Raw genomic sequence first — 25,898 nt, 5'->3', positions numbered from 1 at the left:
CCCGCTCGACGTCCAGACCGCCAACACCTTCGACAACGCGTACTACCGGAACCTCATCGCCATGCGGGGTCTCCTCCACTCGGATCAGGAGCTCTTCAACAATGGAACGCAGGACGCGCTGGTGCAGCAGTACAGCACCAACGCTGCAGCTTTCGCGGCCGACTTCGCGGCGGCCATGGTGAAGATGGGGAACATCAGCCCGCTGACGGGAAGCAGCGGAGAGATCAGATCGAACTGCAGGAGGGTGAACTGATACACGTCTTGGGTCCCAAAAGGAAGTCGAAGAAGTCAAAGAAAGGGGTGGGTGTTTACGTATAGATTCCTAATTGGATTTGTGACAATAAGTCAAAATGTGTATGACGTTGGATTCACGATCGCATGTAGAACGAGAAAGTAATCGGATTTGATTGCTACGTGGTTTCTTGGAGAAGGTCATTATCAACTCTTTGATATTTTACACAAAATAATATCTGATCAATCTGATATTAAAACACCCTGCGGATATGGATTTTCGGAATTCCTCATTGGAATCTCATAATATTTTAAATAGCATTATTATTACATAATATTGGAATTCATGATCGTGATATTAGAGTTACATAATATTAATAGTCAAATAAAATATTTTTTAAAATTTTAATGATGGATAAAAATATTAAGAATAAAGTATTAAGCATGATACTAAATTACTTCGATGAACTGAGATTTTATATATATATATATATATATATATATATATAGGTAAAATTTTGAGAGAACTATTACCATTGCACTTTTATCGAACTTAGGGGAATCGCATGTGTGAAGGCGCAAGAAGTCAAGGAAGGCCAGGGAAACCACCACACAGAGGGTGATCAATGAGACCAACTCATATGTGGAGACATAAGCGACTAAGGAAAGACAAAGGACAACTGGACTAACTAATGTGTATGTGAAGATATAAGCATACAAGAGAGGATAATCAATAGGATAAGCATACATAAATTATCAGGAGACGATTGTGATCGACAAGGATAGGATAGCCACCGTCTTTTTTTAAAGGAGTATATAACTCTTAAAAAAAAGATATTATCTTTAACTTTTTTAAAGTTAGGAGGAAGAAATTCTAAACTTTGAAGTATTTTTTTAAAATTCATATATATAAAATAAAAGAGACATGCTTGACCTCAATAAAAAATACATTCGGATTTGACGTCACTATTGAGGATAGAAATCTAAAGTATTTTCCAAGATATTTCCGCTTGTTTTCTTGGCCTTTGCAATCGGCTGAGCGTGTCAGTTCACCTTCCTGCAATCCAACCTAATCTCCCCGTTGGATCCCGTGAGAGGTTTGATGTTTCCCATCTTCACCATGGCCGCTGCAAAGTCGCTAAAAAAGGTGGAACCGTCTGTGCTGTACTGCTGCACCAGCGAGTCCTGCGACCCGTTGTTGAAGAGCTCCTGGTCCGAGTGGAGGAGGCCCTGGAAACCCACCAGGTTCTGATAGTACGCGTTGTCGAACTCGGTGGCCGTCTGGAGGTCGAGCGGAGCTAGGCTGTTGTCGCCGCCGGAGGACGGGCAGTTCTGTTGGCGCTGCGACGCGAAGTCGGCGTCGATGTTGGTGTCGTCGTAGATGTGGGAGCGGAAGTTGACGCAGCGGGCCTGGCCGATGGTGTGGGCGCCGGAGAGCGCGGTCATGTCGCGGGCGCTCAACCCCTGGGCGGAGAAGGCGGAGATGAGCTGGGATAGACTGGAGGCGGGGCTCGGGAGGTTGCTGTTGGCCGCGCTTTGGCTGGCTGTGGTGGCGTCCCTGCGTCCCAGTGGCACTGTCCAAGATGGGCCACCAAGCTGCAGCAAAACACCACATCGGTCAACATAAGTCCATCTCCTACTTCCCAAGTCAACGATTCTCTCAAACACTAACGGGAAGCCTTCTGGCTTGGCCGACACCAGCGAGTCAAACACATGGTGGGCGCAAGGTCTACTAACCAGCACAACGCCATCACGAGCGGCAAGCGCGAGGATGTCAGCACACGAGACCGTGCCGGGACACACCAGCTCGACGGCGGACTTTATGTCGTCGATCACGTCGAAGCCACGCAGGGAGTTAGCGTTTGGACCAGCGTTCTTCTCACCGGTGAACGTCGCCGTGTCATCCAGTAGGACCGATGCGTCGCAGCCCTGAGAAGACATGGAATTAGGCTTCCGTCAGCGGCTTAGAAGTGAGAGGGGAGTATAAGATATCTATAGATCAAAGATAAAGGGACTATGCTAATATAAATATCATCACACACATTTACGAAGCAGTCATGGAAGAAGAGCCGAAGAATGGATGCGCCCATCCTCGGCTCCTGAAGGACGGCCTGCGTCATTCTCAGAAGCACGACGACCCGCAGAGTTGGACATGTCAGGCTGTAAAACGAAGGCGACAGCTGCGCCATGGAAGCCGAAGCAAGCAAGAAGAGGAAACAAAGTGTGAGGCAGCTTCTCCAGGAGGTGGCCATGGTCGAACAAGTCTACTACGCTCGAGTTTACCTGAGGAGCGAGCATTAAAATGGCCTGATACTTATAGTGCTCGTCCCTCATAAGTGTCCCCCGCGTAATTATTGCGATCAGGAAAAGAGAAAAAGAACTTATCCACTCCATTAACTTGACTGCCACATTTAACTGCAAAAGAAAAGATGCTAACTTAAAGTGAGCTATAAGCCATCCATTCCTTTCTTTTGCTCACCGCTCCATCGTAAAACCAATGCGTAGACTTTAATCGTGTTGGCGCGCCTGTGGAGTCCTCTCCTGCCACCAACCAGTCGTTGGAAGGAAGAGGTTAGGGTGTCATTGTCGCTCCCTTGGTTGCTTCAAGCGACGCACACCACCGAATACCACATCGGTATCATCACGTAGGACCGTGCGATTGCTACATGCATTGACGAACGGCGCAAAGATCCGAAGGAAATGGCCTTCACTTGCGGAAGATGCAGCTGCCAGAAGAACAAGTAGTGCCAAGTTGGAGCTGCAAGTGCAGCACGACGAGCTGCGACCGCGGTGTGCACGACGACCTCGTGGTCGACCAAGGCAGTGACGTCTAATCTGCCAGGCTTGCAAGGTCTGCTACTAAGCCGATCTTTCAAAGAGATCAAATTAGTGTTCAAGTTGAGTAGGCAAGACAAAGCCGTCCATCACGGACTTGGAATGACTGAAACGTTTGCTTTATCTTAATGATCAACACAAGTTTATTTGAAGATATGTCATGATCTTTTTGGATGGAATATGAGCAGACTATATTTGACATTACTCATGACTAAGTAGCGAAAAGATTACCTCAGCACCATCTACATGATATGAATGAATACATGACAAGAATCAAGGTTGGTCTTTAATTTTTTAAATTACCCAACTAATCAATAAGGCAACCTAATCCTTGTTCTTTCTTGTGTTTGTTTCCTATCTGAACTAAATTGACCATGCACAGAGAGAGAGAGAGAGAGAGAGAGAGAGGGAGAGAGAGAGAGAGAGAGAGAGAGAGAGAGAGAGAGAGAGAGAGAGAGAGAGAGATATGTTGCAACTGGATTAGGATTGCTGGGCAATTCTCCTTTGGCAGCAAGAATTCGGGTTGCATCTTCTTCCATCTGCCAAAGGAGAGTTCACCCAGTAATCCACCACCCCGTTCCCCGTGGCCGAACTGCTGTGCCCTTCCCAGGTTGGCGTTTGGCGGTGTATATAAGCCTGTGGTGAGACTATGATCGTGTTAGCATATGCGCATATCCCAAACGAACACATAGTTGAAGCTGTGGAACATCAAGCACACATCGAAGACAAGTGCGATCGAGGTTGGGCATCACCATGCATGCACATGCAGAATAATCGTAACTCAATCACGTAGCCATGCATGACCATGTTCTGCTTTACATTAACTTCATTTGTTTGAGTTTAGGGGGCCTGAATTCTGTACTTAATACACATTAGCTAAACATGATTACATTATGGTTTCCAGTTACAAGTGTTGTGTATACATGTATGTGCTTTCTTAACAACATTAACATGAAATAATAGATAATTGTAATAGTTCATATCATTAGGTCTAATTCACATAGTTCTTTTCTCGGTTCACCAATCATCGTCTAGTTCTTGTTTCTAGCTTGCATTTATGACTTCTCTTCATCCTCAAAGTGTCTTAATCCTTGCTCATGAGCATCTCACATGCATGCTTTTCACTAGGAAACCAGGAGATCTCAAATCTTCTTCGATAATGTAGTGAGAAGAGCACCCATTTGGAAGATCCAGGAGAATGTTCCACGACCAGTAACAACAGGTGCAAAGATAAAGCTGCCTTGGGTGCCATGCTTGGATATAAAGCTGATTCCTTTGATGTGTCACCTCCTTTACTGATATCCTATGCTCACACCTTACCTTGTTCTCATACATGAAAGCTATACACGATTTTCCATGCATCACTCTTTGTCATTCATTATGGTTGCTTGTGATATGTGTTGTAGGCATCTGCTTCAGCTTGAGCATCGCCAGTACAACAACAGAACGAGAAGGACCTCTACCTCTAACTTTTGGAGGACTGCACTTCTGTGGCGCAACTCAAGCTAGAGGAAAGGCAAAAAGGAGAAAGGGAAGAAAGCTCCTCGAGAATAGTCCTGACGAGCAAGCATATGCTGCAGCATATCCCGATATGATCCGTGGCGCCGCGAACTATAAGTGCCTCCTAGTGACTGAGACATGATCTCAAGACAGTAAGAGGAGAGAAACAAGAAGCTGGAGACGCAGGAGGGGGTGTGAGAATGACAGTGCAGTTCTTCTTTGGCAAGGAGTCAAAGCTGGTCCAAACGCACGCTTAATTACCCTCCTTGCCAAAGGAGAATTGCCCTGCCATTTTCTGCCCCCGCAGTCGATCGCTCACGAGAAGTTTGTCGAATTGCAAATTCAGAAGGAAGTATATCTCTCTGTAAGTATCAGTGTCTTGCAGCCTTGTTTGGATGAGATCATGGTGTAGCCGTCGGGTACTATGCCGATCTGATCTTGCCTTTGGTATGTATCATGAGAAACATGAAACGGATTCTGCGGCGAAGACACTCTGTGGTGGCAGTAAGAGACAACATGAATATGCTGAAGTGTTCATCAGTTTGTTCATTTGAATTTGGATAAATATGCGAAACTATATGATAACACACTAAACAAAGAACCAAACTAAAGTTTTGAACATCACTAATTGTTGGGTCCAGCCCATACGTGGGCTTGGACAATTGGGCCTGTTGATCCCAAATCAGAGAGAAAGGGTAAAATTGGGCAGCGTGCAGGGTGTGTGTGCGCGCACAGTGAAATTGCAGCGTGCAGCCTGCGGCGTGCTGAGAAAAAAGAGGAGAGAGAAACAGAGAGAGAAAGTAAGGTTTTTGAGTTTTTTTGCTTGACGATCGGTGGCCAAACGTGGTCAGTTTCGGTCCAAATTTTATGTGGAGAATTCTTGCAGCAAACTCTACAATCCTAACGGTGTTGATCTGCAGTTTACCCTCTCTAAGGTACTTTCCTGTGATATCCACTCTATGAGACCTAGAATTCTTTTTTGAGGAGATCCATCCTACGTGATGAAGATATGCTATCCTTGAGCCAAGATCTATGATCTTGATGTTATTCTGATCCTCTAGTTATTCTAGAGAAGACATACTGTAAACCTGTTATCATTATTATTGATAGTGGAAGTTTGAGGTGGACTACGGTCCCGTGGTTTTTCCCATATTGGGTTTTCCACGTTAAAAAGATTTGGTCTCACTGTGTGATTGATTTATTGCTCTATTGTTTATGTTGTGCTGATTGATATTAGCATTTTGATATCAAGTTGGTATTTTGATGAGGAACCTATTTTGATACACAAAGAGGGAAAAGAATTATTCCGCATTAACAGGTTTCTTCCCAACAAGTGGTATCAGAGCATCAGGTTGTTTGGTGTTAGTTTTCTTGTGTGATTGAAATGGAGCAGTCAGATGGTATGATTAAATTGAACTCATCAAATTATTCCACTTGGAGGCGTGTGATGGAAGATTTGCTCTATTGTAAAGATTTGTATAAGCCTATCAAGGTTAAAGATAAACCTTCTACTATAGACGATGAAGAATGGGAAGTTCAACATAGAAAAACTATTGCCTATATTAGAAGATGGATGGATATAAACTTGTATGAGCATATTTCAGATGAAACCAGAGCTGATGTTGTTTGGCAAAGGTTAGAAAACCTCTTTGCGAAAAAGACAATGGGAAATAGAATTTCTCTCCTCAGAAGACTTGTAAATTTGAAGTATAAAGATGGTGGCAACATTGTTGAGCACATAAGCCTATTTCAGAGTCTTGCAAACAAGTTGGTTGCTATGAAAATGAATATAGATGATGAGATGCAAGGATTATTACTTCTCAGCTCTTTACCAGAAAGTTGGGAAACGTATGTGGTGACTATTTGTAACTCCACGCCAGAGGGGACTCTAACCATAGATATGGTTAAAGACAGTTTGCTAAATGAAGATGCAAGAAGGAAAGAACAGGGTGAATCTTCTTCTGGTGCATTTGTTACTGAAAAACAAGAAAGACGTGGAAGAAGTTATAGCAGAAATCCACATGGTTATAGAGGAAGATCCAAGTCTAGAAGAGATATCAAATGTTTTCACTGTAATAGGCTAGGTCACATGAAGAAAGAGTGTAGGTTTTGGAAGCGAGAACAGAATGAAATGAAGAAAAATGAGAAAGAGATCAATACAGTTGCTGCTGAAGGTAATATCACTATTGTCTGTGATGAAGGTTGTGTTAGCCTTGTAGCTCAGGACAGTAATTGGGTAATTGACTCTGGTGCTTCATTTCATGTTACTTCTCATGGTGATTTCTTTAGATCTTACACTGCTGGTAATTTTGGTAATGTCAGAATGAGAAACAATGGTACATCTAAGATTGTGGGTATTGGAGATATTTGCTTGGAGACCAGTATTGGGAGCAAATTGATACTCAAAGATGTAAGGCATGTTCCAGATATTCGTCTTAACTTGATATCTACAGGTAGACTTGATGATGAAGGCTTTGCACATTATTTTGGTGAAAGTAAATGGAAACTCACTAAAGGTTCTCTAATTGTGGCAAAAGGAAAGAAGATCAACTCTTTTTATGTCATGGAAGCTAAGCTACACAAAGGAGAGATTAATGCAATTCGAAAAGGTGAAAGTATAGATCTTTGGCATAAGAGGCTTGGACATATCAGCGAGAAGGGACTTCAAACTCTTGCTAGAAAGCAGTTCTTACCAGAGTTGCAAGGTACATCTCTTAAATCTTGTGATCATTGCTTAGCTGGAAAAATACATAAAGTTGCATTTCAGACATATCCATCATCTAGAAGATCTGATGTTATTGATTTAGTTCATACTGATGTTTGTACTATGCAAACTAGAACTCTTGGAGGTGCTCTTTATTTTGTTACTTTTATTGATGACCATTCTAGAAAAGTTTGGGCTTTTGCTTTGAAATCTAAAGATCAGGTACTCGATGCTTTCAAGGAGTTTCATGTCAATGTTGAAAGAGAAACTGGCAGAAAGCTAAAGTGTGTTCGATCAGATGATGGTGGCGAGTACAGGGGTCCTTTTGAGAATTATTGCAGGTTCCATGGTATCAGGCTTGAGAAAACAGTTCCTAAAACTCCTCAGCAGAATGGTGTGGCAGAAAGGATGAACAGAACCATTGAAGAAAGGATTAGGTGTATGCTTTCCCACGCCAAGTTACCAAAGTCATTTTGGGGGGAGGCTATGAGAACTACAGTTGACCTGATAAATCTTTCTCCATCAGTTCCTCTGCAAGGTGATGTTCCAGAGAGAGTATGGAGAGGAAAAGATATATCTTATAATCATTTGAGAGTCTTTGGGTGTAAAGCATTTGTTCATATTCCCAAAGATGAGAGGTCCAAGCTTGATAATAAGGCAAAAGCATGTATCTTCTTGGGATATGGTCACGAAGAGTTTAGGTACAGATTATGGGATCCAGTGAACAAGAAGATTATTAGAAGCAGAGATGTTGTGTTTCTTGAAGACCAATTGTTTGATGATGGTGATAATGTTGAGAAGCCAGAAACCTCTGTTTATATTCCTTGGAGTTTGAGTCCAGTTCCTTCACCTGTAGTTCATGATGATCATGGGGGAGATGAATAAGAAGATTATGGTGAGAATACTAGTGATGATACACCTACAGTTGATGATGCTGAACCAACTGAACAGGCACCTCCACCACCAGTTGAGATTCCATTGAGAAGATCTACTAGAGAGCGACAACCCTCTACCAGATATCCTCCACATGAGTATGTTATGCTTACTGATGGGGGAGAGCCAAAAACTTACTAAGAAGCTATTCTACATGAGAATAAGAGTGAGTGGGTTAAAGCCATGCAAGAAGAGATGAGATCCTTGCTTGAGAACCACACCTATGACTTGGTAAAGCTGCCGAAAGAGAAGAAAGCTCTCAAGAATAAATGGGTTTATAAATTGAAGACTGAAAATAATAGCTCACAACAAAGATACAAGGCACGATTAGTTGTGAAAGGATTCAGTCAGAAGAAAGGTATTGACTTTGAAGAAATATTTTCTCCGGTTGTGAAAATGTCCTCTATCCGAGTTGTTCTTAGTTTGGCTGCCCGCTTGAATTTAGAAGTTGAACAACTTGATGTAAAAACAGCATTTCTTCATGGTGACTTAGAAGAAGAAATTTACATGGAGCAACCAGAAGGTTTCAAAGTCAAGGGAAAAGAAAATCTGGTATGTAAGCTTAGGAAAAGCTTATATGGACTCAAACAGGCACCTAGACAGTGGTACAAGAAGTTTGATTCCTTTATGATGAGCCAAGGGTATAATAGAACCACATCTGATCATTGTGTGTTTATGAAGAAATTTTCAGATGATGATTTTATTATTTTACTGCTATATGTTGATGATATGTTGATTGTTGGCCATGATGTTGGAAAAATTGAAAAGCTTAAAAAGAGAGCTAAGTAAGTCTTTTGCCATGAAAGACTTAGGATCGGTGAGACAAATACTTGGCATGAAGATTCTTCGTGATAGGAAGAAAAGGAAGATTTGGCTATCTCAGGAGACTTACATTGAAAAGGTTCTTGAAAGATTCAACATGAGTAAAGCCAAAGCAGTTTGTTCCCCACTTGCAGGTCATTTCAAGCTTAGTTCGAAACAATGTCCTACAAGTGAGAAAGAAAAAGAAGAAATATCCAGAGTGCCTTACTCATCTGCAGTAGGCAGTTTGATGTATGCTATGATTTGTACTAGGCCAGATATAACTCATGCAGTTGGAGTTGTTAGTCGATTTCTCTCAAATCCTGGAAAGGAACATTGGGCAGTAGTGAAATGAATATTAAGATATCTAAGAGGTACTTCCAGGTTGTGTTTATGTTTTGGTGATGATGAACCTGTGTTAGAAGGGTACACAGATGTAGACATGGCAGGTGATACTGATTCCAAGAAGTCCACTTCGGGATTCTTGATGACATTTGCAGGAGGAGCAGTCTCTTGGCAGTCTAAGTTACAAAAGTGTGTTGCTCTATCAACCATAGAAGCAGAATACATAGCAGTTACTGAAGCCTGCAAGGAAGCTTTATGGATGAAAAAGTTTCTACAGGAATTGGGCTTAAAACAGGAAGGATATACTGTTTACTGTGACAGTCAGAGCGCTATTCACTTCTCCAAGAATTCAACATATCATTCTAGATCCAAGCATATTGATGTGAGATATCACTGGATTCGTGATGTGCTTGAGATGAAAGAATTACAGTTGGAAAAGGTACATACCAATGAGAATGGTTCAGATATGTTGACAAAGTCTTTGCCTAAGGAGAAACTTGAAGCATGTAGGCGAAGAGCGGGCTTGGTACAGCCCACCATATGAGCTGGAGGGGGAGAATTGTTGGGTCCAGCCCATCTGTGGGCTTGGACAATTGGGCCTATTGAGCCCAAATCAGTAATTAACAGAGAAAGGGCAAAATTGGGCAGCGTGCAGGGTGTGTGTGTGTGCACAGTGAGATTGCAGCGTGCAGCCTGCGACGTGCCGAGAAAAAAAGAGAGAGAAATAGAGAGAGAAAGTAAGGTTTCTGAGTTTTTCTGCTTGACGATCGGTGGCCAAACGTTGTCAGTTTCGGCCCAAATTTTATGTGGAGAATCCTTACAGCAAACTCTACAATCCTAACGGTGTTGATCTGCAGTTTACCCTCTCTAAGGTACTTTCCTGCGATATCCACTCTGTGAGACCTAGAATTCTCTTTTGAGGAGATCCATCCTACGTGATGAAGATATGCTATCCTTGAGCCAAGATCTATGATCTTGATGTTATTCTGATCCTCTAGTTATTCTAGAGAAGACCTACTGTAAACCTGTTATCATTATTATTGATAGTGGAAGTTTGAGGTGGACTACGGTCCCATGGTTTTTTCCACATTGGGTTTTTCACGTTAAAAAGATTTGGTCTCACTGTGTGATTGATTTATTGCTCTATTGTTTATGTTGTGCTGATTGATATTAGCATTTTGATATCAAGTTGGTATTTTGATGAGGAACCTATTTTGATACACAAAGAGGGAAAAGAATTATTCCGCGTTAACATGTTTCTTCCCAACACTAATTAACATAGACAAAGGGATGACATAATGTAATTAAATCGTTGCGTGTTGTGTTTCTAAGAAGAAGAAAATACTAACTTTGTAGTTTAACTTAGTTTGATATACGGGGAACAGAGAGCAAATGTAGCTTATTATATTTACTGATCCTCCTACCTTTGTATATTTGGACAATTTTTATAGGGCAAAATTTAGACACTATTCAGATCTATCAATCATAAGTTTTAGATATGAAACTTTTGCCAAGAACAAAATAAAAATGTTAAACATATATATAGTATATAGTTGATATATTTATGGAGTAATATCCGGCTCTATTCAAGTACGGGACAGATGATGTCGAGTACGGGACACTGCCTTTAGCTGATCCACTTCTTCCGCATTTTGTCGAACAGGTAGCGAGCGGGTCAAGATTCATTGCTCGCTCCTCGGAGAGCTCGGCATGATAGGAGTCGGAGGGGATCCGTTCGAAGCTGCGAAGGGCGAGATTTCGCGGCAAAAAAAGGACATCTGTGCGCGCGGGAACCGGGAAGGAAACCGCCGCGATGTCGTGTTCCGCTTGTAAGTTGTATATTAAGCGAGGGAAGCCATCGACGCCGTCTGATTCGATCGGATCGGCTCTTGTCGTTGATGGCTCTGTGGTGAGTTCTTTAGCAAAGGCGGGGGCGAGGGGTAGTGCACCGCCGCAATCTGCTCTCCGGGTCTTGTGGTCCGAGTTGCCCTTCTAGAAATGGTGTATCTATCACTTCGCATCTGCTTTAGGCAAAAGTATGGTCCCTGAAGTTTGCTGAGAAATGGAGTGCTGCTGCGGTCTCTCCTTGCGATCTTCGGCTTCGGCTCTTCTCGATCCTCAGGTACAACTTTTGCCACCCGATTTCTGATGTTCGAGTGATAGCACAATCTTGATCTCTTTTTACCCACTAGTAATCGTCATCATCATTATGGTCGTCCTCATTCCTCCATTTTCTTTTGTGGTAAATATACATGTTCGTTTGTTTTGTGAATTTGCGTTCCATGTCTGTTTATTATAGTAAATCGAGGAAATTTTGATACTTTTTGGGTAGTTTCTGATGATACGGACATTGATTATGCGGTACTGACGATCAATAAGTGCATGTTCAGAAAAATTAAGGAAACAACACAGTAAGAAAACTTGATCTTTTAGTAAAAGGTACCAAATGTTGAAATATTTTATTCACTTGTCCTTTATAATCTAAATGTTATATAGGTCAGTAGATGCATATAGTTACCAACAGCACAAAATGTTAGTTGACCACGTAAAACCTTTTCAAGTAACTTCCTAGGTTTTAATCAGCTTAATTAGATTTTTTTCTTGAGAACAATTTCAAATTCTTAATATCTTTTGGCCAAATGAAAAATCATTTTTAGGGAAAAGTACTTGCTTTTATGGATCGTTTGTTGGATTTTAAGAAACAATCAACAGAATTGTATTTGGAAGTAGGGATTTTACCTTAAATTTTGAAACAGTCATTCCAAGTTTCGTATGGTCTCCGTTGGCAGTACATCTATCTGAAATTTAAAAGGGATTTTATAACTTATTATGTGGTGATAATAGGTTTTTCAAAGGAAAAGATGGGTTTTAAGAGGTGCAGGAATATGAGTGTCTGTAAGAGTGTTATATATTTATCAGCTCAGAGAAATGGCTTCTCTTTTTAGTGATCTACATTATACTTGGACTATGCATAACATCAGCTTACATAGCAAAAATCCTTTGTTTTAACAAAATGGAATTTTTTGGCTGGTAAAATGTAGTAATTTATGATATCTTTGATTTAATGTCTAACTGATATGATTATATTGTTCTCCAAATTGAGTTAAATGTACTGTGTATATTAATTGGATTGACTGAATCAACGAGTTCGCTTACGATGATATGATGTTTTTCAGGACAACATTCTATAGTTTTCTTTTTCTCTGACTAAACTATGCATGGACAATTGCTTTACCATATTCTTATGTATACATGAAGCTGCAGTTTGGGTCTTCCACCAACTTATCTGTATCATTTATATCCATGTACTTATCCAAAATCCTGATTGCAAAAAAAGCTGATCCTTACTGTTAATTTTTAGCCAAACAAAGTGAATAATCTACACAAATAAATTTCTTTATTATAGTTCTTTTTTTTTTATAAATCCATGTTAACATTATTATTTTTATGATTATGGCCGATTCTGACGCTAAACGATCAAGGATTTGTAATGAAACTTTCTGGACTTGGTCACCACAATGGAATTCTTATTGTATTGGTCCTTGCTTCAGGGGATTTCTTCATCACACACTTGCAAAAGAAACTCCGGTGACTTGCATCTTCAAGTGCTATCCCTCCGTGCTAAGCAATTTATCCCACATGCTTATAGATCGGATCCATGTCTTTACAAGGAAGCTCTGCCTCCTTTTAAATACTCAAGAAAGTACAAGGGAGCTATATCTGCTGAGTCTGGTCGGCAAACTTGGGATTTTGGTAGATTCATTAGAACATTGTATTTTTTTAATGGACCTCCTAATCCTGCCAAGGTTGGTCTTTCGTGTTTCAAGTATGAATACATGTATCCCTTTTGTTTTTCTTATAACATGTATAATATTTTATATCATTTATAATGATTAATTTTCATTTATGAAGTTCATCGAATCTCTGATCGAAAAACTGTCAAGTCCAACATCAACTGAACTAATAAAGAAAATGGAAACTTCTGATATGGTGCTGGTAGCTGGAGCCACTGGTGGTGTTGGACGAAGGGTAGTTAACATCTTAAGGAATAAAGGGTTTCCTGTTTGTGCACTGGTATCCTTTATACTCTTTAAATATATACTGGAATTTAGAAAGTTCTATTCTCTTTCTCTCATCAATCGAAGTCTAAGTCTTTTTATTTCTTAAAATCCAGGTTAGAAATAAAGAGAAGGCAAGATCCATGTTAGGGCCTGATGTTGACTTGGTGAGATGCATATATTATTATAATTTCTGTCGATACAGTTTAAGTTTCTTCAATGCCAAAGAAGTAAGAGGAAGGTTGAATTCTATCGAGTGATGTAAATTCAACTTGGGTTTTGTTAGATAATGTTTTTTACTTTACAAAATATATATGTAATTTTTTTCTACATCTATGAATACTAGTTTATTATTTCAACATATTAGAGGTTCCATGATGCTTTACTACATTTGAAAATCTCCTAAAAATTCCCTACTGTTGTTACTTTTTCCTGCAAATCCTTTAGGTACTTTGTGGGTTTAACTTGCTAATTTATGTCAATGAGAGGCAACATTTTCTTGTACTTAGTGGTAGCTGCTTTGATTCAAATATTTTAGATTGTTGGAGATATTACTAAGATGGAAACGCTTTCTCCCGAATACTTCAAAGGGGTGAAAAAAGTCATCAATGCAGCTTCTGTTATCATCGGCCCAAAGGAAGGGGATACTCCTGATAGAGCAAAGTACAGCCAAGTATGTTATACAACGTAGATACATCTAATGAGGCATATCTTTGACTTGGTTTTCACTTTCTGCAGTTGTCCATGATTTATCTGTTGACTCATTTAGAAAATCTGTTCCTACTTCTTCCCTGACAATAGTTTAATCTTGTTTGATACAGGGGATTAAATTTTTCGAACCTGAGGTGCTGAAACGATCTTCTTTGTTGCTAAAGTTAATTCGTCAAGAATTTTTACTAGCTCTTCAAACTTCTAGCATAGTTATGCCAAATATTTCATTAATTGTCAGATAAAAGGAGATTCACCAGAAAAAGTAGAATATATCGGAATGCAAAATCTGATTAATGCAGTGAAGAATAGTGTAGGGCTACAGGATGGAGAATTGTTATTTGGATTCAAAGGTATGTAATCTGATTTACTGCACATACCTACTGACCTACTTCGACATTAGATCATAAAAAATCTTGACATTATAAGTAAAGATGAAATGTTTTTAATTCTTATACATAAGTATAAATGTGATATTTATTTAAGTATGCTTCATTTAATTAATTACTTAAAGGATGTTTATGTATGCTTCTATGATTTGTCTACTTGGTCTTTCTGAAAATGGTAAGAAATGCACAATTGTTATTGGATATTGATCTTATAACAGTGACTGCTTTACGTTTAATGCTCCAAGATTCCCTCTTTGTTAACCATGTTTTGGTTTTACTTGTACGCATTACTTGGAAAATCAAAGATCCTTAAATTTTTTTCCCTTTTTCCTTTTATTTTTACCAATTGTGTTCAACAGAAATAACAAATTACATATTAAGTCATTCAGATATTGTTTGCATCGACAACACAGTTTTAGTTGTTCTATCTACTTTATGCTAGCAGGCAATATCACAGGGAAGCTTATCTGGGGTGCTTTAGATGATGTTGTCATGGGAGGTGTTAGTGAAAGTGGATTCCAGGTTGACCCTAAGGGAAACGAAGATGGCGGACCGACTGGGTTGTTCAAAGGTTTATCCTTGTGCTCCTGCTCACTTTTGTGCAGTGGCCTAAGTTGAAACTATATATTTAGTTTAGTTGTCTAATGATGTTTATTTTTGCATATGCATCTTATATATATATATACATATTTATTCAGGTGTTGTTTCAACTGCAAACAATGGTGGATTCACCAGTATCAGGACCAAGGTAATTGACTTCATATATCATTTACTAATTTGAGAACAAAGCTGCAAGACAGCCGCATGGAGTATATGTGAGTTTGCAAGTGTTGGCGTATTTGATCATTGAACAATCTCAAGTGAAAGCTATGTTAGTTTGTTGGTCAAGCTTTGCCATTTGACATATACATGAATTATGAACTTTTCTTCGATTTTCTTGTTCTAGCTACTTTCCATTTTTGTTAATGTAATATTGTCTTTGGTCTTGTAGTCACCTTAATGCTATGAAATATGCTGAAAATTCATTTTCGAAATTAGTAGAATTTTCCTATATAATTACTCTTGTATCACTTTGAGGTCTAGCTCCAAAATGATTCCTGGCACATGCTTTTGGAGAGTATAGTCCAATTGCCACAATAAGAACATACACTTTATGATGCTCAAGTAATATTTCCAGGGACCAGGCCTCAATTATTAATGGTTGTCTTCTTATCTCATATAAAATTCTCTAGTTGGGTGACCTAAAGAAATTTAATATTACCTAATATCACAAGATTTATCCTAGATGCTATCAACATCTTTTTTTATATTTAAGGGACCTCCATATTCTTCTCCTGATTGTGTGACTGATAGTCAAATTAGGCTCTTTCATGATTATAGATAAATTAGTATTTGTTCCTTTTTCTGTTGCTTTGCTAAACTAATTTGCAATTTGAACTATGTATTTGAAAATTCAATTTTTTATGGTCCAGAATTTTTCTACACCTGAAGACCTTTCAGCATATGACGGTATTGAAATGAGAGTTAAAGGTGATGGACGTCGTTACAAGCTCATTTTACGCACTAGTTATGATTGGGATACGGTGGGTTATACAGCAAGCTTTGACACCACAAAGGAGCAGTGGCAGACAGTATGTTATCTCCATTCTATATGCCTAGTGTCACAACTATTAGCTAGCCGTGCTAACTATATTTTCTTTTGTATTCAGATAAAGCTGCCATTTTCTTCATTTAGGCCTATATTTCGTGCTCGAACTGTGACAGATGCTGCCCCCTTTGACCCGAGCAAAATAATTTCGCTGCAGGCTTGTTTCTTGTGCTCTCTCTCTCTCCCATTCTTTGTCATAATCAAATGTTTCATCTAAAAAAAAAAAGACAATCTTTTACAGCTCATGTACAGCAAGTTTGAGTATGATGGGAAACTCAACCCAACTTTTGTGGAAGGTTCATTTCAGCTTCCATTTTCCAGCATACGAGCATACATTAATGAGCCTATCACTCCCAGGTTTCATTTCTTCATCAGAAATAACATACTTTTGATTTATTGTGGAAGCTCTGAAACCTAGTAGGAGTTTGTAACATATCGAGGCCTAAAACCAACATGGTCAAGGCATTATGCTGTCTGGCATAGAGGGTATGGCGAGTTGTTTATGAAAGAATCGCACTTATGATATGGCTTTATTATGCAGGTTTGTACATGTGAGTTCCGCAGGGGTTACTCGACCTGGCAGACCTGGACTGGATTTAAGCAAACAACCGCCTGCAGTGCGCTTGAACAAGGAGTTAGGCTTTGTCCTCACATATAAACTGAAGGTGAGTTCACTGAACTTGAGCATAATAATTTTCTGATTATATTCCTGTATACTTGATTATGCTCGGGCAAAAGAGTTAAAGCATCATAGTTTGTGTTCAAGAATTTTTCTGACAAATCAGATTTTATCTAGAACAGTTAAATCCTGATTCCTAATTTATTTGAAAATTGATAAAGAAATATAGCAAGTTCTATTTGATGAGTAGTCAACACAATGATGTCCATTTTGACTATGAATAGGTTGGGTTGCAATTTTCTATTTATTTAGCAGTTTTTGTACTGACTTATTATGGTATTTCTCAACTAGGCTAAACAAATTTGATGTCTGCAAGTAACAATCAGATACGTAATTTAGGAAGAATCTAAAATAAAATAAATACTGAAATTGATTTTGATGTCTTTCTAAATTGAATAGTGTGAAATTTGGAATATACTAACTTTTACAGAGTCAGTTTATACTGTCAAATTAAGAATATGGACGTGTGCATCTAAGCAGTACTTCTAATTTTGCAATGTTTTTTAGTTTTGTTACCCATGTATCAGGTGTTCACTAAAGACTTCATTTTTCTTAATGGTTCTGAATTTGTTTTTCTATAGTTGGAAACATTGCATTCTATATCAAGTACAATACATCATGCTCTCAGGACATCTGAAATCCCTCAATACACAATAGAATTATAGATTGTCAACTGGAACACCTACAACAATAGTAAAGTTTTCATGTGTAACTTTACATGTATGTTATTCCCAAATGTTGATGTAAATGTTGCTTTGTGTTGTCAATATATTGTGCATTACTAAAATTTTGGACTATGTAACAATAAGTGGTTCTACTCAAGCACATTTCACAGTTATGATCGGTAATCATTTTGAGTTTCTATGGTAATGGAAAATTTTACAAGAATAAGTTTTTACAATTGTTTCTTCTGATTTTTATTTAGGGTGAAGATTTGTTACGTGAAAGTGGTATTCCGTATGCAATTGTTCGGCCATGTGCTCTAACAGAAGAACCTGCAGGAGCTGATCTCATTTTTGATCAAGGAGACAATATAACGGTATTCAAGACACTTGGGAGTTATATTTTGGACATGTATTTGTATATCTTAAGCATGAGTCTTTATTAGTATCACATGAAATGTATGACCCACTAAAACCAAAAAACAAAGATGCAACATTAAATGGAGCATGCCTACTATCTGTGGCTTTCAGGGTAAAATTTCAAGGGAGGAGATTGCACGAATCTGCATTGCAGCTCTGGATAGCCCATATGCATGTGGGAAGACCTTTGAGGTAAATAGATTTCATGTTGACATTTGTTGTATATCTGTCTATCGTAAGGTAGCTGTTTACATCAACTAAAATGAAAGAACATTATAATCTACAATGACATAGATGGAAATTGATATTAACAGATATATAAAGAACTTAATTTTAACCTAGGATTAAGGTTCTGTTGAACTTGATAAGAAGAAGAAATATGTTTATCACACAAAGGAAGAGTAACACAAGGCAAGATATTTGATCTTTCACTCAAAATTCTTTACAACTTCAAAACTCTATATGTTTCATGATCCAATGGGGTTTATATAATCCCCAAAGATACATTACATTAATTGTACTCAAAATGAATCAAATCTTTTTGAGAACCAATAGCCAATTTAGCTTGTTCTTCCATAGATATTTAATTTATTTCTATGCAATGAACCTCTTTCTTGATGCAATGAATCTTTTTTTGATGAAAATAACCTCTTTATGATACTTTAACAAGTTTAAATCCAACAGGTTCTTCCACATTTGGACTTGTATCACCTTAAATTTTTTGCAGAAATTTAATTTTGTGATATCTTGGTCTGTATGATCTGTGCTTGAAGTACTGCCCATCAAGACTAGCTAGAGAATGATTATTTTTTTCCAATGAGGTTTCAACTTTAGTACATCACGTATTCATTTTCCTTGGTCATAAAATGATGGAGCATGTGCTTTGTTGAGTTGGCAAAACCCTTTCTTTATGGAACTATGAACTTGGCCATCTTTTTCTGAAAGAAAAATTTAAACACAACCTTCATTTACATCATGACCATGCAAGGGGCTCCATGGATGTCGATCGATGGCCCGTCTGTGGCTTTAGTTGCATGTGATCAATCAGTTATGAAGTCTTTATGTCAACGATCGTCTGCAGCATCTTTTTTGCATAGTGGTTCTTTTATGAAAGCCAATTATGTAATATTTCACCTTAACACAAATGAAGGCAACTGAAGGAAACATGTTACTGCATCATGTTGGACAAATTTTACTGGAAAATAGTGCTGATGATACTGCAATCTCTTGTGCTCGACAATTCTTCCTGCTTGTAGGTGAAAAGTACTGTGCCGTTTAGTGAGCTGTATGTGATCGACCCCGAAAACCCTCCACCGGAGAAGGACTATGATGAGTACTTCAAGAACTTGAAAGAGGGTATAACAGGGAAAGAGGCATTGGAAGGGAACCCGGTGCCAGTTTGAGAGATGCAGCTTCATGTCATTATCCTACTTGTGCAGATATTAGCTTTTCCCTAATGTATGTGACGTTTTACACTTTTATATATTAATGACAGTATATCATGGCCATTTTTCTTTCTTTCATACACACTGATGCATCAATAACAGATATTAGCTTTTCCCAATAAATCAAGCGATTGTGCGATAGCATTTATTTAGTTGAGGTGCAAATGTGAATCGATGCCATTTTTCTTTCTTTCTGGAGAGATCTGGTGCTAGTATTGTAGATTCTCTTGTTTGACATCTTTGTTCCTCTTGCATTTTTATTCTTGTGAATTTGTTTATGTGAAGCATTTTGGATCAATGATTAGACCCGATGACTTAATAAAGCACTTATTGAGTTTGAGCATGATATCATAACTATTATTGTTGATGATTTTTTATGTAAGATATTGGACTACACATCTCCTCCGAGAATGACCTCTAGCTATTTGGATACTATATATATCCAACTTTTTGAATGCATTATAAACTCAAATAAAGAGAAAATGAAGATTAACAAGTATTGTAATCCAATTTAAACAGGTTGAATAACCATGATTATATGAAAAAAAAAAAGATTTATACTTTATCCTTTTTCTTTAAATAAATAATGAATGCGGGATTCGATGATCATAGTACCTTACGATGATCTATCAAAGTTTTTTTACGAGCTAAATTAGATAACTAACATCTCTTGCCCTTCCAATTCACATCTCACTTCTCTCAATTACAGAATCAATCAAGGATAAAGAAATGTACAGAGAATGGCAACAAAAAAGAACAAAAACAAAAACACAAAAAACACCCAAACCTAAAAGACTCATTACTGAATGGTTGGAAGGTCTTCACATGTGCCATAAAGAGACACAAAAGGTGGTGTCCACTGTTAGGTTGGAAGGTCCTCCTCACATGCGGTGGGGAGAATCCGCACACTGCTGCGTACTTCCACTTCAACTCTGCCGTTCACGATATGTTTCGGAGAACATGGTTCTGCTCCTGCCAAACTTTTGCTACCTCGAAGAACCATACTGGAATCATCAACCAAATCAATTACCTGTTATCGTCGATCGCGGTACTTTAGCAGTAGCTGGATTCCATAGTTATGATGGCAATTGCAGTGTTGTAGACTGTAGACCGCCAATCCACAACCCATCGAAGCCCTGTTGCTGAAGGGAGCTCAAAACAAGTTCAAGCAAATCTAGGCTGTCCTCTACACGGCACTCTGGTGCATGTCAGGCCTCAACTACTTCCTGTCGTTGCTCATTTAAAGGACAAGGTAGGAAGAAAACAAAGGCACTTTTCTCCGATCAACTGCTGACGAGAGTTACCGCAGCGAATAACACGACTCCCTCGAAGTACCATGATATTTTATTATATCCATCAAGCTTTTTATAGGGTTAATCTTAATCTTACTAATCTGGATGTTGTTATAGCTACCCTCGAGAGTGAGAAGAAATAATCATGAGATGATAAATACTGTGTGCAGTTTCAAGAACAGTGATAGAAGCAGATGATGATTAATCTGATAGTATTTGGTTCAATCCCGATGATAGAAAGGCCATTAATGGAATTGGTAGTATCTGCATGTTCTTTAAGACATGTGAGAAATTTATTAGGCTTCAACTTGAAGTGGAGAGATGAAGTCTCGCTCTAAATGTGATTCCATTAACTGATACACATTGAATTGAAATCGACAGATGAATGCGATCTTATGAGTTGTGTGTGAGGGCCAGCTGGTCAATAGCATGTCACAAGAACCATTTAATGTCGTCCAACTACTTACTACCCCGTCCTACCGAAATTTATGCTCATGAATGCTCCCCCCTGCTGTCGATCTATTCTCTTTTCTCTCTCTCTCTCTCTCTCTCTCTCTCTCTCTCTCTCTCTACTTATTTATGTGCAAGCTCACTCCCTCCCTGGTTGCTCATTGCAGCTGCTTGCTTCTATCTTCTCCTTTCCATTTCAACTCCATTCTGGTGAGCATGGACCGGTGGCTAGGAAGAGGGAAGACTTCCTTGGTCTGTCTTCTTCTAGTTGGGTTGCTTTCTCACAATGTGGTTACTCCAGTCGTGAGCCGAAGTCTACAGGAGTTTGCCGAGCAGAAGAACTATTATCCTCCAGCAACCGGAAGCACTCCCACACGTAAGCTCTCGTTCCTGCTCCATGTATACGTATTTGTTGCGTCCCGTCCTGAGGGAAGCACCGATCCATACAGTACATCTTACGCTCATCGATATATGTAGATAGATATAGACAACTTTGTGTCACGGATCTTTTGGAGCTTTATCGTGTGGTTGCTTGGGTGCAGATTCACACGGGACACCAAATTGTCCGACCCCGTCCGGTGGTGGCTACGGCACCCCAACACCCTCTCATGGAGGAAGCCATGGCTTACCCACGGTGCCCTCTCATGGAGGAAGCCATGGCACTACTCCCACGGTGCCCTCTCATGGAGGAAGCTATGGCAGCACTCCCACAGTGCCCTCTCAGGGATCACCAACACCCAGCGGCGGCTACTCCCCTCCGTATTCCCCATCCACGCCTTCCACGCCGACGACCGACCCCCACATCCCACCGTTCTTCACCGGCACCTGCAGGTAAGCTCCATGAACTCTAGTGATCGATGCGCTTCCGTCCTCATCACCGTTTCCGTTGTCTTCAGGTTCTGGGGTTCCCACCCTGATGCCATAGCCGCCATCATCGGCTCCTTGGGCACCATAGGCGATCTCTTCGGCCACGGCTGTGCCGCCATCTTTGGCAGCAACCCCAGCTTGACCGACGCGTTGACCAACACCAGGACCGACGGGTACGGCGCTCTCATCCGCGAGGGAACCGCCGCCTTCCTCAACTCCATGGCCAACAGCAGGTACCCCTTCACCACCCGGCAGGTGAAGACCGCTTTCGCCGGTGCCATCACCTCCGACGGCATCGCCGCGACGCAGGCCGAAATCTTCGAGCAAGCCAACGAAGGGAAGTACAAGACTTAGGAAGCGTGCTTTTATAGCTTTCAACTGCATGCATTGACGTACTCTTATCTAAGTGTGTTCAGCTGTCGTCAATATTGGTGTGTACTGTGGTGCGGATGCTGTCCTCGTTCTCGTTCTCGTTCTCGTTCTCGTTGCTGTCATCTATTATCACTTCAACTTTAGCTACGTACGTGTATTATGTCGCAGTATATTATCATTTTGTATGGTTGTCATATTCCACTTCTCGCAGTATAATTAGGCTTTGGATCTTTCATTTCCTATACTTTGAGTTTAAAACTTTTGAGATGAATAGCAATCCAACTACGATCTCATCACAATCTATCTTATCAGAATTTATCTTCAGGTTAAAGGATACTTTCTTTTCTATCCATCTCCCCAAACAGCTGATTGAAGACTGAGCTCATCTTATTTTGCTCGATTTGTATTGTAAGATCAGAACCTAATTATATATTAAAGGAGTGACCCCATAAGCTTCCGAGAAAATAGGCCAAAGCAGGTGTCAGATTGAATGCAATCTTTTGAAAGATTCGCCTTTTTTATTTCCTTTTTGTGGGGTGGGAGCCACGACTGCATATCCAAAACGGGAAACAAATCTCATCCTATATATATATATATATATATATATATATATATTAAATATACTAGCTAAATTATCTGATAAAAAATTTTATAGATCATCATAGATAGATACTGTGCATCCTTTTTTTTTTTCTGTGTATATAAATATATATGTGTGTGTTGTGTGTGGTGATGATGATGAGACATCTCAGTGATTGGTACTCACATGATGAAATCAAAAGAAAATTCTAATTTTAGAAAGAAAAAAAAATAATAATGATGATGATTCAAATGATAGTGACAATGGCATGGCCTACTACAGGTGTGTGTACTCCTCACCACAAAATTAGTCTTAGAACTGAGCCCAAGAATCCACGAAACGACACCCAAAATCTACAAGGGATGGCGACAGATTTCATTTGACTGCATCTCCTGATACGACCCGGCAGTGGGTGTTGTTATAGATTTTGGATGATTAGTATTTCTCCATAACATTACCCTCATTAATATTTATCTATGAAACTTAGTGCATAGGTTCTCGAGTTTTGTTTAACTTAAATATATAGAAATAAGAATAAGATCATTATATGTAATTTCCATTTTCTACCATCAAATTAAAACGTCAATTACATGGCCTTTATCTCGGCAAAAGTCAACAAGAGATCAGCTTCCATATTGGACTTTTCTTTATGCTTTCCTTTTCTTCCCTTCTTTGGTAACCGCCGCCCACTGGATTCGCATGCCCTAAGATAGATTTCCTTACCCGAGCATCCCTCGAGACGTTCATGGAAAGGTACAGCATTAAGAAACGTTCTCAGACGATCGTAAGGACCAGTGTGTGTTCATCACGGACGTCCTCTTTCGTGTATCGTTAATTTACGGATACATTCGACGCGATCTCAGCACCCGAGAAGAGATGAAGGCTTTTTGCAGCGTTAGATGATGCAGATGCTGACACTGACGCAGAGCGGTGATGGGTCGCTGTGGTCGCTTTGTCCCGGCCACGTACGTGGAGCACTCAGACCTCGCCACCTGCTACACGAATATTGTGGCTCATGAGAAATCAAATGCCCGCAAAGATGCGGAAAATGCCATGACAAAAAAGCTTCACCTCGTGCTGTGCTCGACGTCTTCGCCTGCCGTCGTGTCGTGCAAGGACTGGACCGCCAACTGGGAACCACGATGAGTCCTCGGCGGGACCGGCGGGGAGATGGGAGAGGGACTAATTCGTGGCATGCTTCCCTCTTTTGCCATCGATCTGCTTCGCCTTCGTTGTCTTCTTTTTTCGTGGATGGGAATTGACGGAAGAATCGGGAGGGAGGGACACGCGTCCACCGGAGTCTTTGCACCTGTCGGCACCCTTTTGTTCCCCGCTTCCGCGACCGCTACAAAAGCCACCACCTCCTCCCACCAACTCTAGCCATCTTCTGCAACACCTCCGCGTCGGTCGGCAGCGGCTGTGACCGCCACTTTCGCTTTTACTCGTCCAGCGTTAGCATGGAAGACGGCAGCCCCTGTTTCAGAAGCGGCCACCACCAATACGGCAACGGTGGAGGAGCAGGACGGGGTGGCGGCGGTCCGGTGGCTGCTCCCTTCGTGCTGAAGACCTACCGCATGGTGGACGACCCCTCCACTAACGCCGTCATTGCCTGGGGCCGCGACAACAACAGCTTCGTCGTCGTCGACCCCTTTGCCTTCTCGCAGCTCCTCCTCCCCTCCCACTTCAAGCACGGCAACTTCTCCAGCTTCGTCCGCCAGCTCAACACTTATGTACGTGAGCGTGTGTAAGGCTTGTCGGTCGGATCACGAAAGGTAGCAGTTGAGCCGTATGAATTCATTTTGGCCTGCGTGTTGTTGGATGTAGGGGTTTCGGAAGGTGGATCCCGATCGGTGGGAGTTCGCGCACGCGTCGTTCCTGAGAGGACAGACGAATCTGTTGAGGCTGATAGTGCGGAGGAACAGCGGCTGCGGGAAGAAGAACGAGAGGGGAGAGGAGGAGGGGGAGGAGGAAGAGGGGATGGAGGAGAGGGTGGCTGCGGAGGTGGTGAGGCTGAAGCAGGAGCAGAGGAGGATAGCCGAAAGGGTGGAGGAGATGTGGAGGAGGGTGCAGGAGACGGAGCGGAAGCCGAGGCAGATGCTGGCCTTCCTGGTCAAGGTGGCCGGGGATCCCAAGCTCCTCGGCCGCCTCGGCGCGGGGCCGGCGCCGGGCGCGATCGAGGGAGGGGAGAAGCGCGCTCGGCTCCGGTCGGGGGACGAGTACGAGAGGGTGCTGGAGATGGAAGGAGGGGAAGGTCGTTGGCAGTTCGACGGGCAGAGTATGGTGGCGGGGGATGGCGAGGAGGGCATGATGCTGTGCGGTGGAGATGGTGGCGGTGCACATCAATTCCCGGGGACCAGCGATCCCATAGGATTTTATGGTGGTCCGGTGTGGGTGGGGGGTGAGTTTGGCGGGGTGGAGGGGGACGGTCTCGGTGGTGGATCAGCAGCTTATCCCTTCCCTTCTCATGTGGGGAACGAGTCCTAGTTGTCGTCTTCATATCGTGGAGCCGGCCTGTTGGTGGTCCTCCTTTTCACCTTTGCTTCTTCCCTACTTCTCAGCTCCTTTCTTTCTCTGTTGCATGTGACCTTGCAAATAAAGATGTGCAGTTTCTTCTCCTTTGTTCATCTGGTGCGTGCAACTTCTCTCATCAGCAAGATCGGAGAAGGGCTGTGGGTGAGGATGGCCTCCCCCTCACAGTTCTTCAGAGTGAGAGAGAGTCGGTACAGGTTTCCGTGGCCTCCTTAACTCCAACCCCATGAAAGAATAGATCTTCCCTGAGTAATTTCTTGGTACAGTTTAGGGTCAACTTCTCGTGTCGTAGCATCGGACATCTGGCATGCATTTGTTGATCAAAGTGATCGATGGTGAATGATATTGGTGAATGAGATGGGCCTCGTCTTCCATTTCTTTGTGGAGCAAATTCTTCATCCAACTGGTCATGTCTTAAGCTCGAACACCTTCTCCGGCCATGTACACATC

The 25,898-nt window shown here is 40.9% G+C and overlaps 5 protein-coding genes and 1 long non-coding RNA gene across 6 annotated transcripts in view; 5 read left to right on the top strand and 1 right to left on the bottom strand.

Annotated features, from left to right (window-relative positions):
• The window catches only part of LOC103969415 (peroxidase P7), a 1,880-nt gene extending 1,450 nt beyond the window's left edge, over positions 1-430 (top strand). The window contains exon 3 of the mRNA XM_009382929.3: positions 1-430. This exon is cut by the window's left edge and continues 299 nt beyond it. Coding sequence (XP_009381204.2) covers positions 1-253 — 253 coding nt within the window. The 3' untranslated portion in view covers positions 254-430.
• Positions 431-1,141: 711 nt separating this feature from the next.
• LOC135596278 (peroxidase P7-like) lies at positions 1,142-2,523 on the bottom strand. Its single transcript, XM_065088368.1, has 3 exons — positions 2,274-2,523; positions 1,969-2,160; positions 1,142-1,827 (listed from the first exon to the last, which is right to left on the bottom strand). The coding sequence occupies exons 1-3, from the start codon at positions 2,481-2,483 to the stop codon at positions 1,276-1,278; spliced, it is 954 nt and encodes a 317-aa protein (XP_064944440.1). The 5' UTR covers positions 2,484-2,523; the 3' UTR covers positions 1,142-1,275.
• A 1,009-nt stretch (positions 2,524-3,532) lies between these two features.
• Positions 3,533-5,329, top strand: LOC135595078 (uncharacterized). Its single transcript, XR_010480277.1, has 3 exons — positions 3,533-3,806; positions 4,195-4,288; positions 4,473-5,329. It is a non-coding gene; the product is annotated as an uncharacterized LOC135595078 (long non-coding RNA).
• Positions 5,330-11,292: 5,963 nt separating this feature from the next.
• On the top strand, positions 11,293-19,436 carry LOC103969413 (protein HIGH CHLOROPHYLL FLUORESCENCE PHENOTYPE 173, chloroplastic). Its single transcript, XM_009382927.3, has 16 exons — positions 11,293-11,471; positions 12,901-13,155; positions 13,262-13,423; positions 13,524-13,574; positions 13,946-14,080; positions 14,229-14,252; positions 14,357-14,468; positions 14,950-15,075; positions 15,203-15,252; positions 15,977-16,135; positions 16,214-16,309; positions 16,394-16,509; positions 16,694-16,817; positions 17,757-17,870; positions 18,025-18,105; positions 19,170-19,436. Exons 1-16 carry the CDS (start codon positions 11,412-11,414, stop codon positions 19,314-19,316), a joined length of 1,812 nt encoding a protein of 603 aa, XP_009381202.2. The 5' UTR covers positions 11,293-11,411; the 3' UTR covers positions 19,317-19,436.
• Positions 19,437-21,246: 1,810 nt separating this feature from the next.
• Positions 21,247-22,535, top strand: LOC135595077 (protodermal factor 1-like). The gene is made up of 3 exons (XM_065085588.1): positions 21,247-21,476; positions 21,643-21,931; positions 21,997-22,535. Exons 1-3 carry the CDS (start codon positions 21,317-21,319, stop codon positions 22,319-22,321), a joined length of 774 nt encoding a protein of 257 aa, XP_064941660.1. The 5' UTR covers positions 21,247-21,316; the 3' UTR covers positions 22,322-22,535.
• Positions 22,536-24,058: 1,523 nt separating this feature from the next.
• Positions 24,059-25,532, top strand: LOC135596275 (heat stress transcription factor C-2b-like). Its single transcript, XM_065088364.1, has 2 exons — positions 24,059-24,649; positions 24,744-25,532. The coding sequence occupies exons 1-2, from the start codon at positions 24,377-24,379 to the stop codon at positions 25,401-25,403; spliced, it is 933 nt and encodes a 310-aa protein (XP_064944436.1). The 5' UTR covers positions 24,059-24,376; the 3' UTR covers positions 25,404-25,532.
• The last annotated feature ends 366 nt before the right edge of the window (positions 25,533-25,898 follow it).

Source organism: Musa acuminata, chromosome BXJ1-10 (assembly GCF_036884655.1).
Source record: "Musa acuminata AAA Group cultivar baxijiao chromosome BXJ1-10, Cavendish_Baxijiao_AAA, whole genome shotgun sequence".
Classification (NCBI taxonomy): domain Eukaryota; kingdom Viridiplantae; phylum Streptophyta; class Magnoliopsida; order Zingiberales; family Musaceae; genus Musa; species Musa acuminata.
This window is presented reverse-complemented; position numbering and strand designations above follow the sequence as displayed.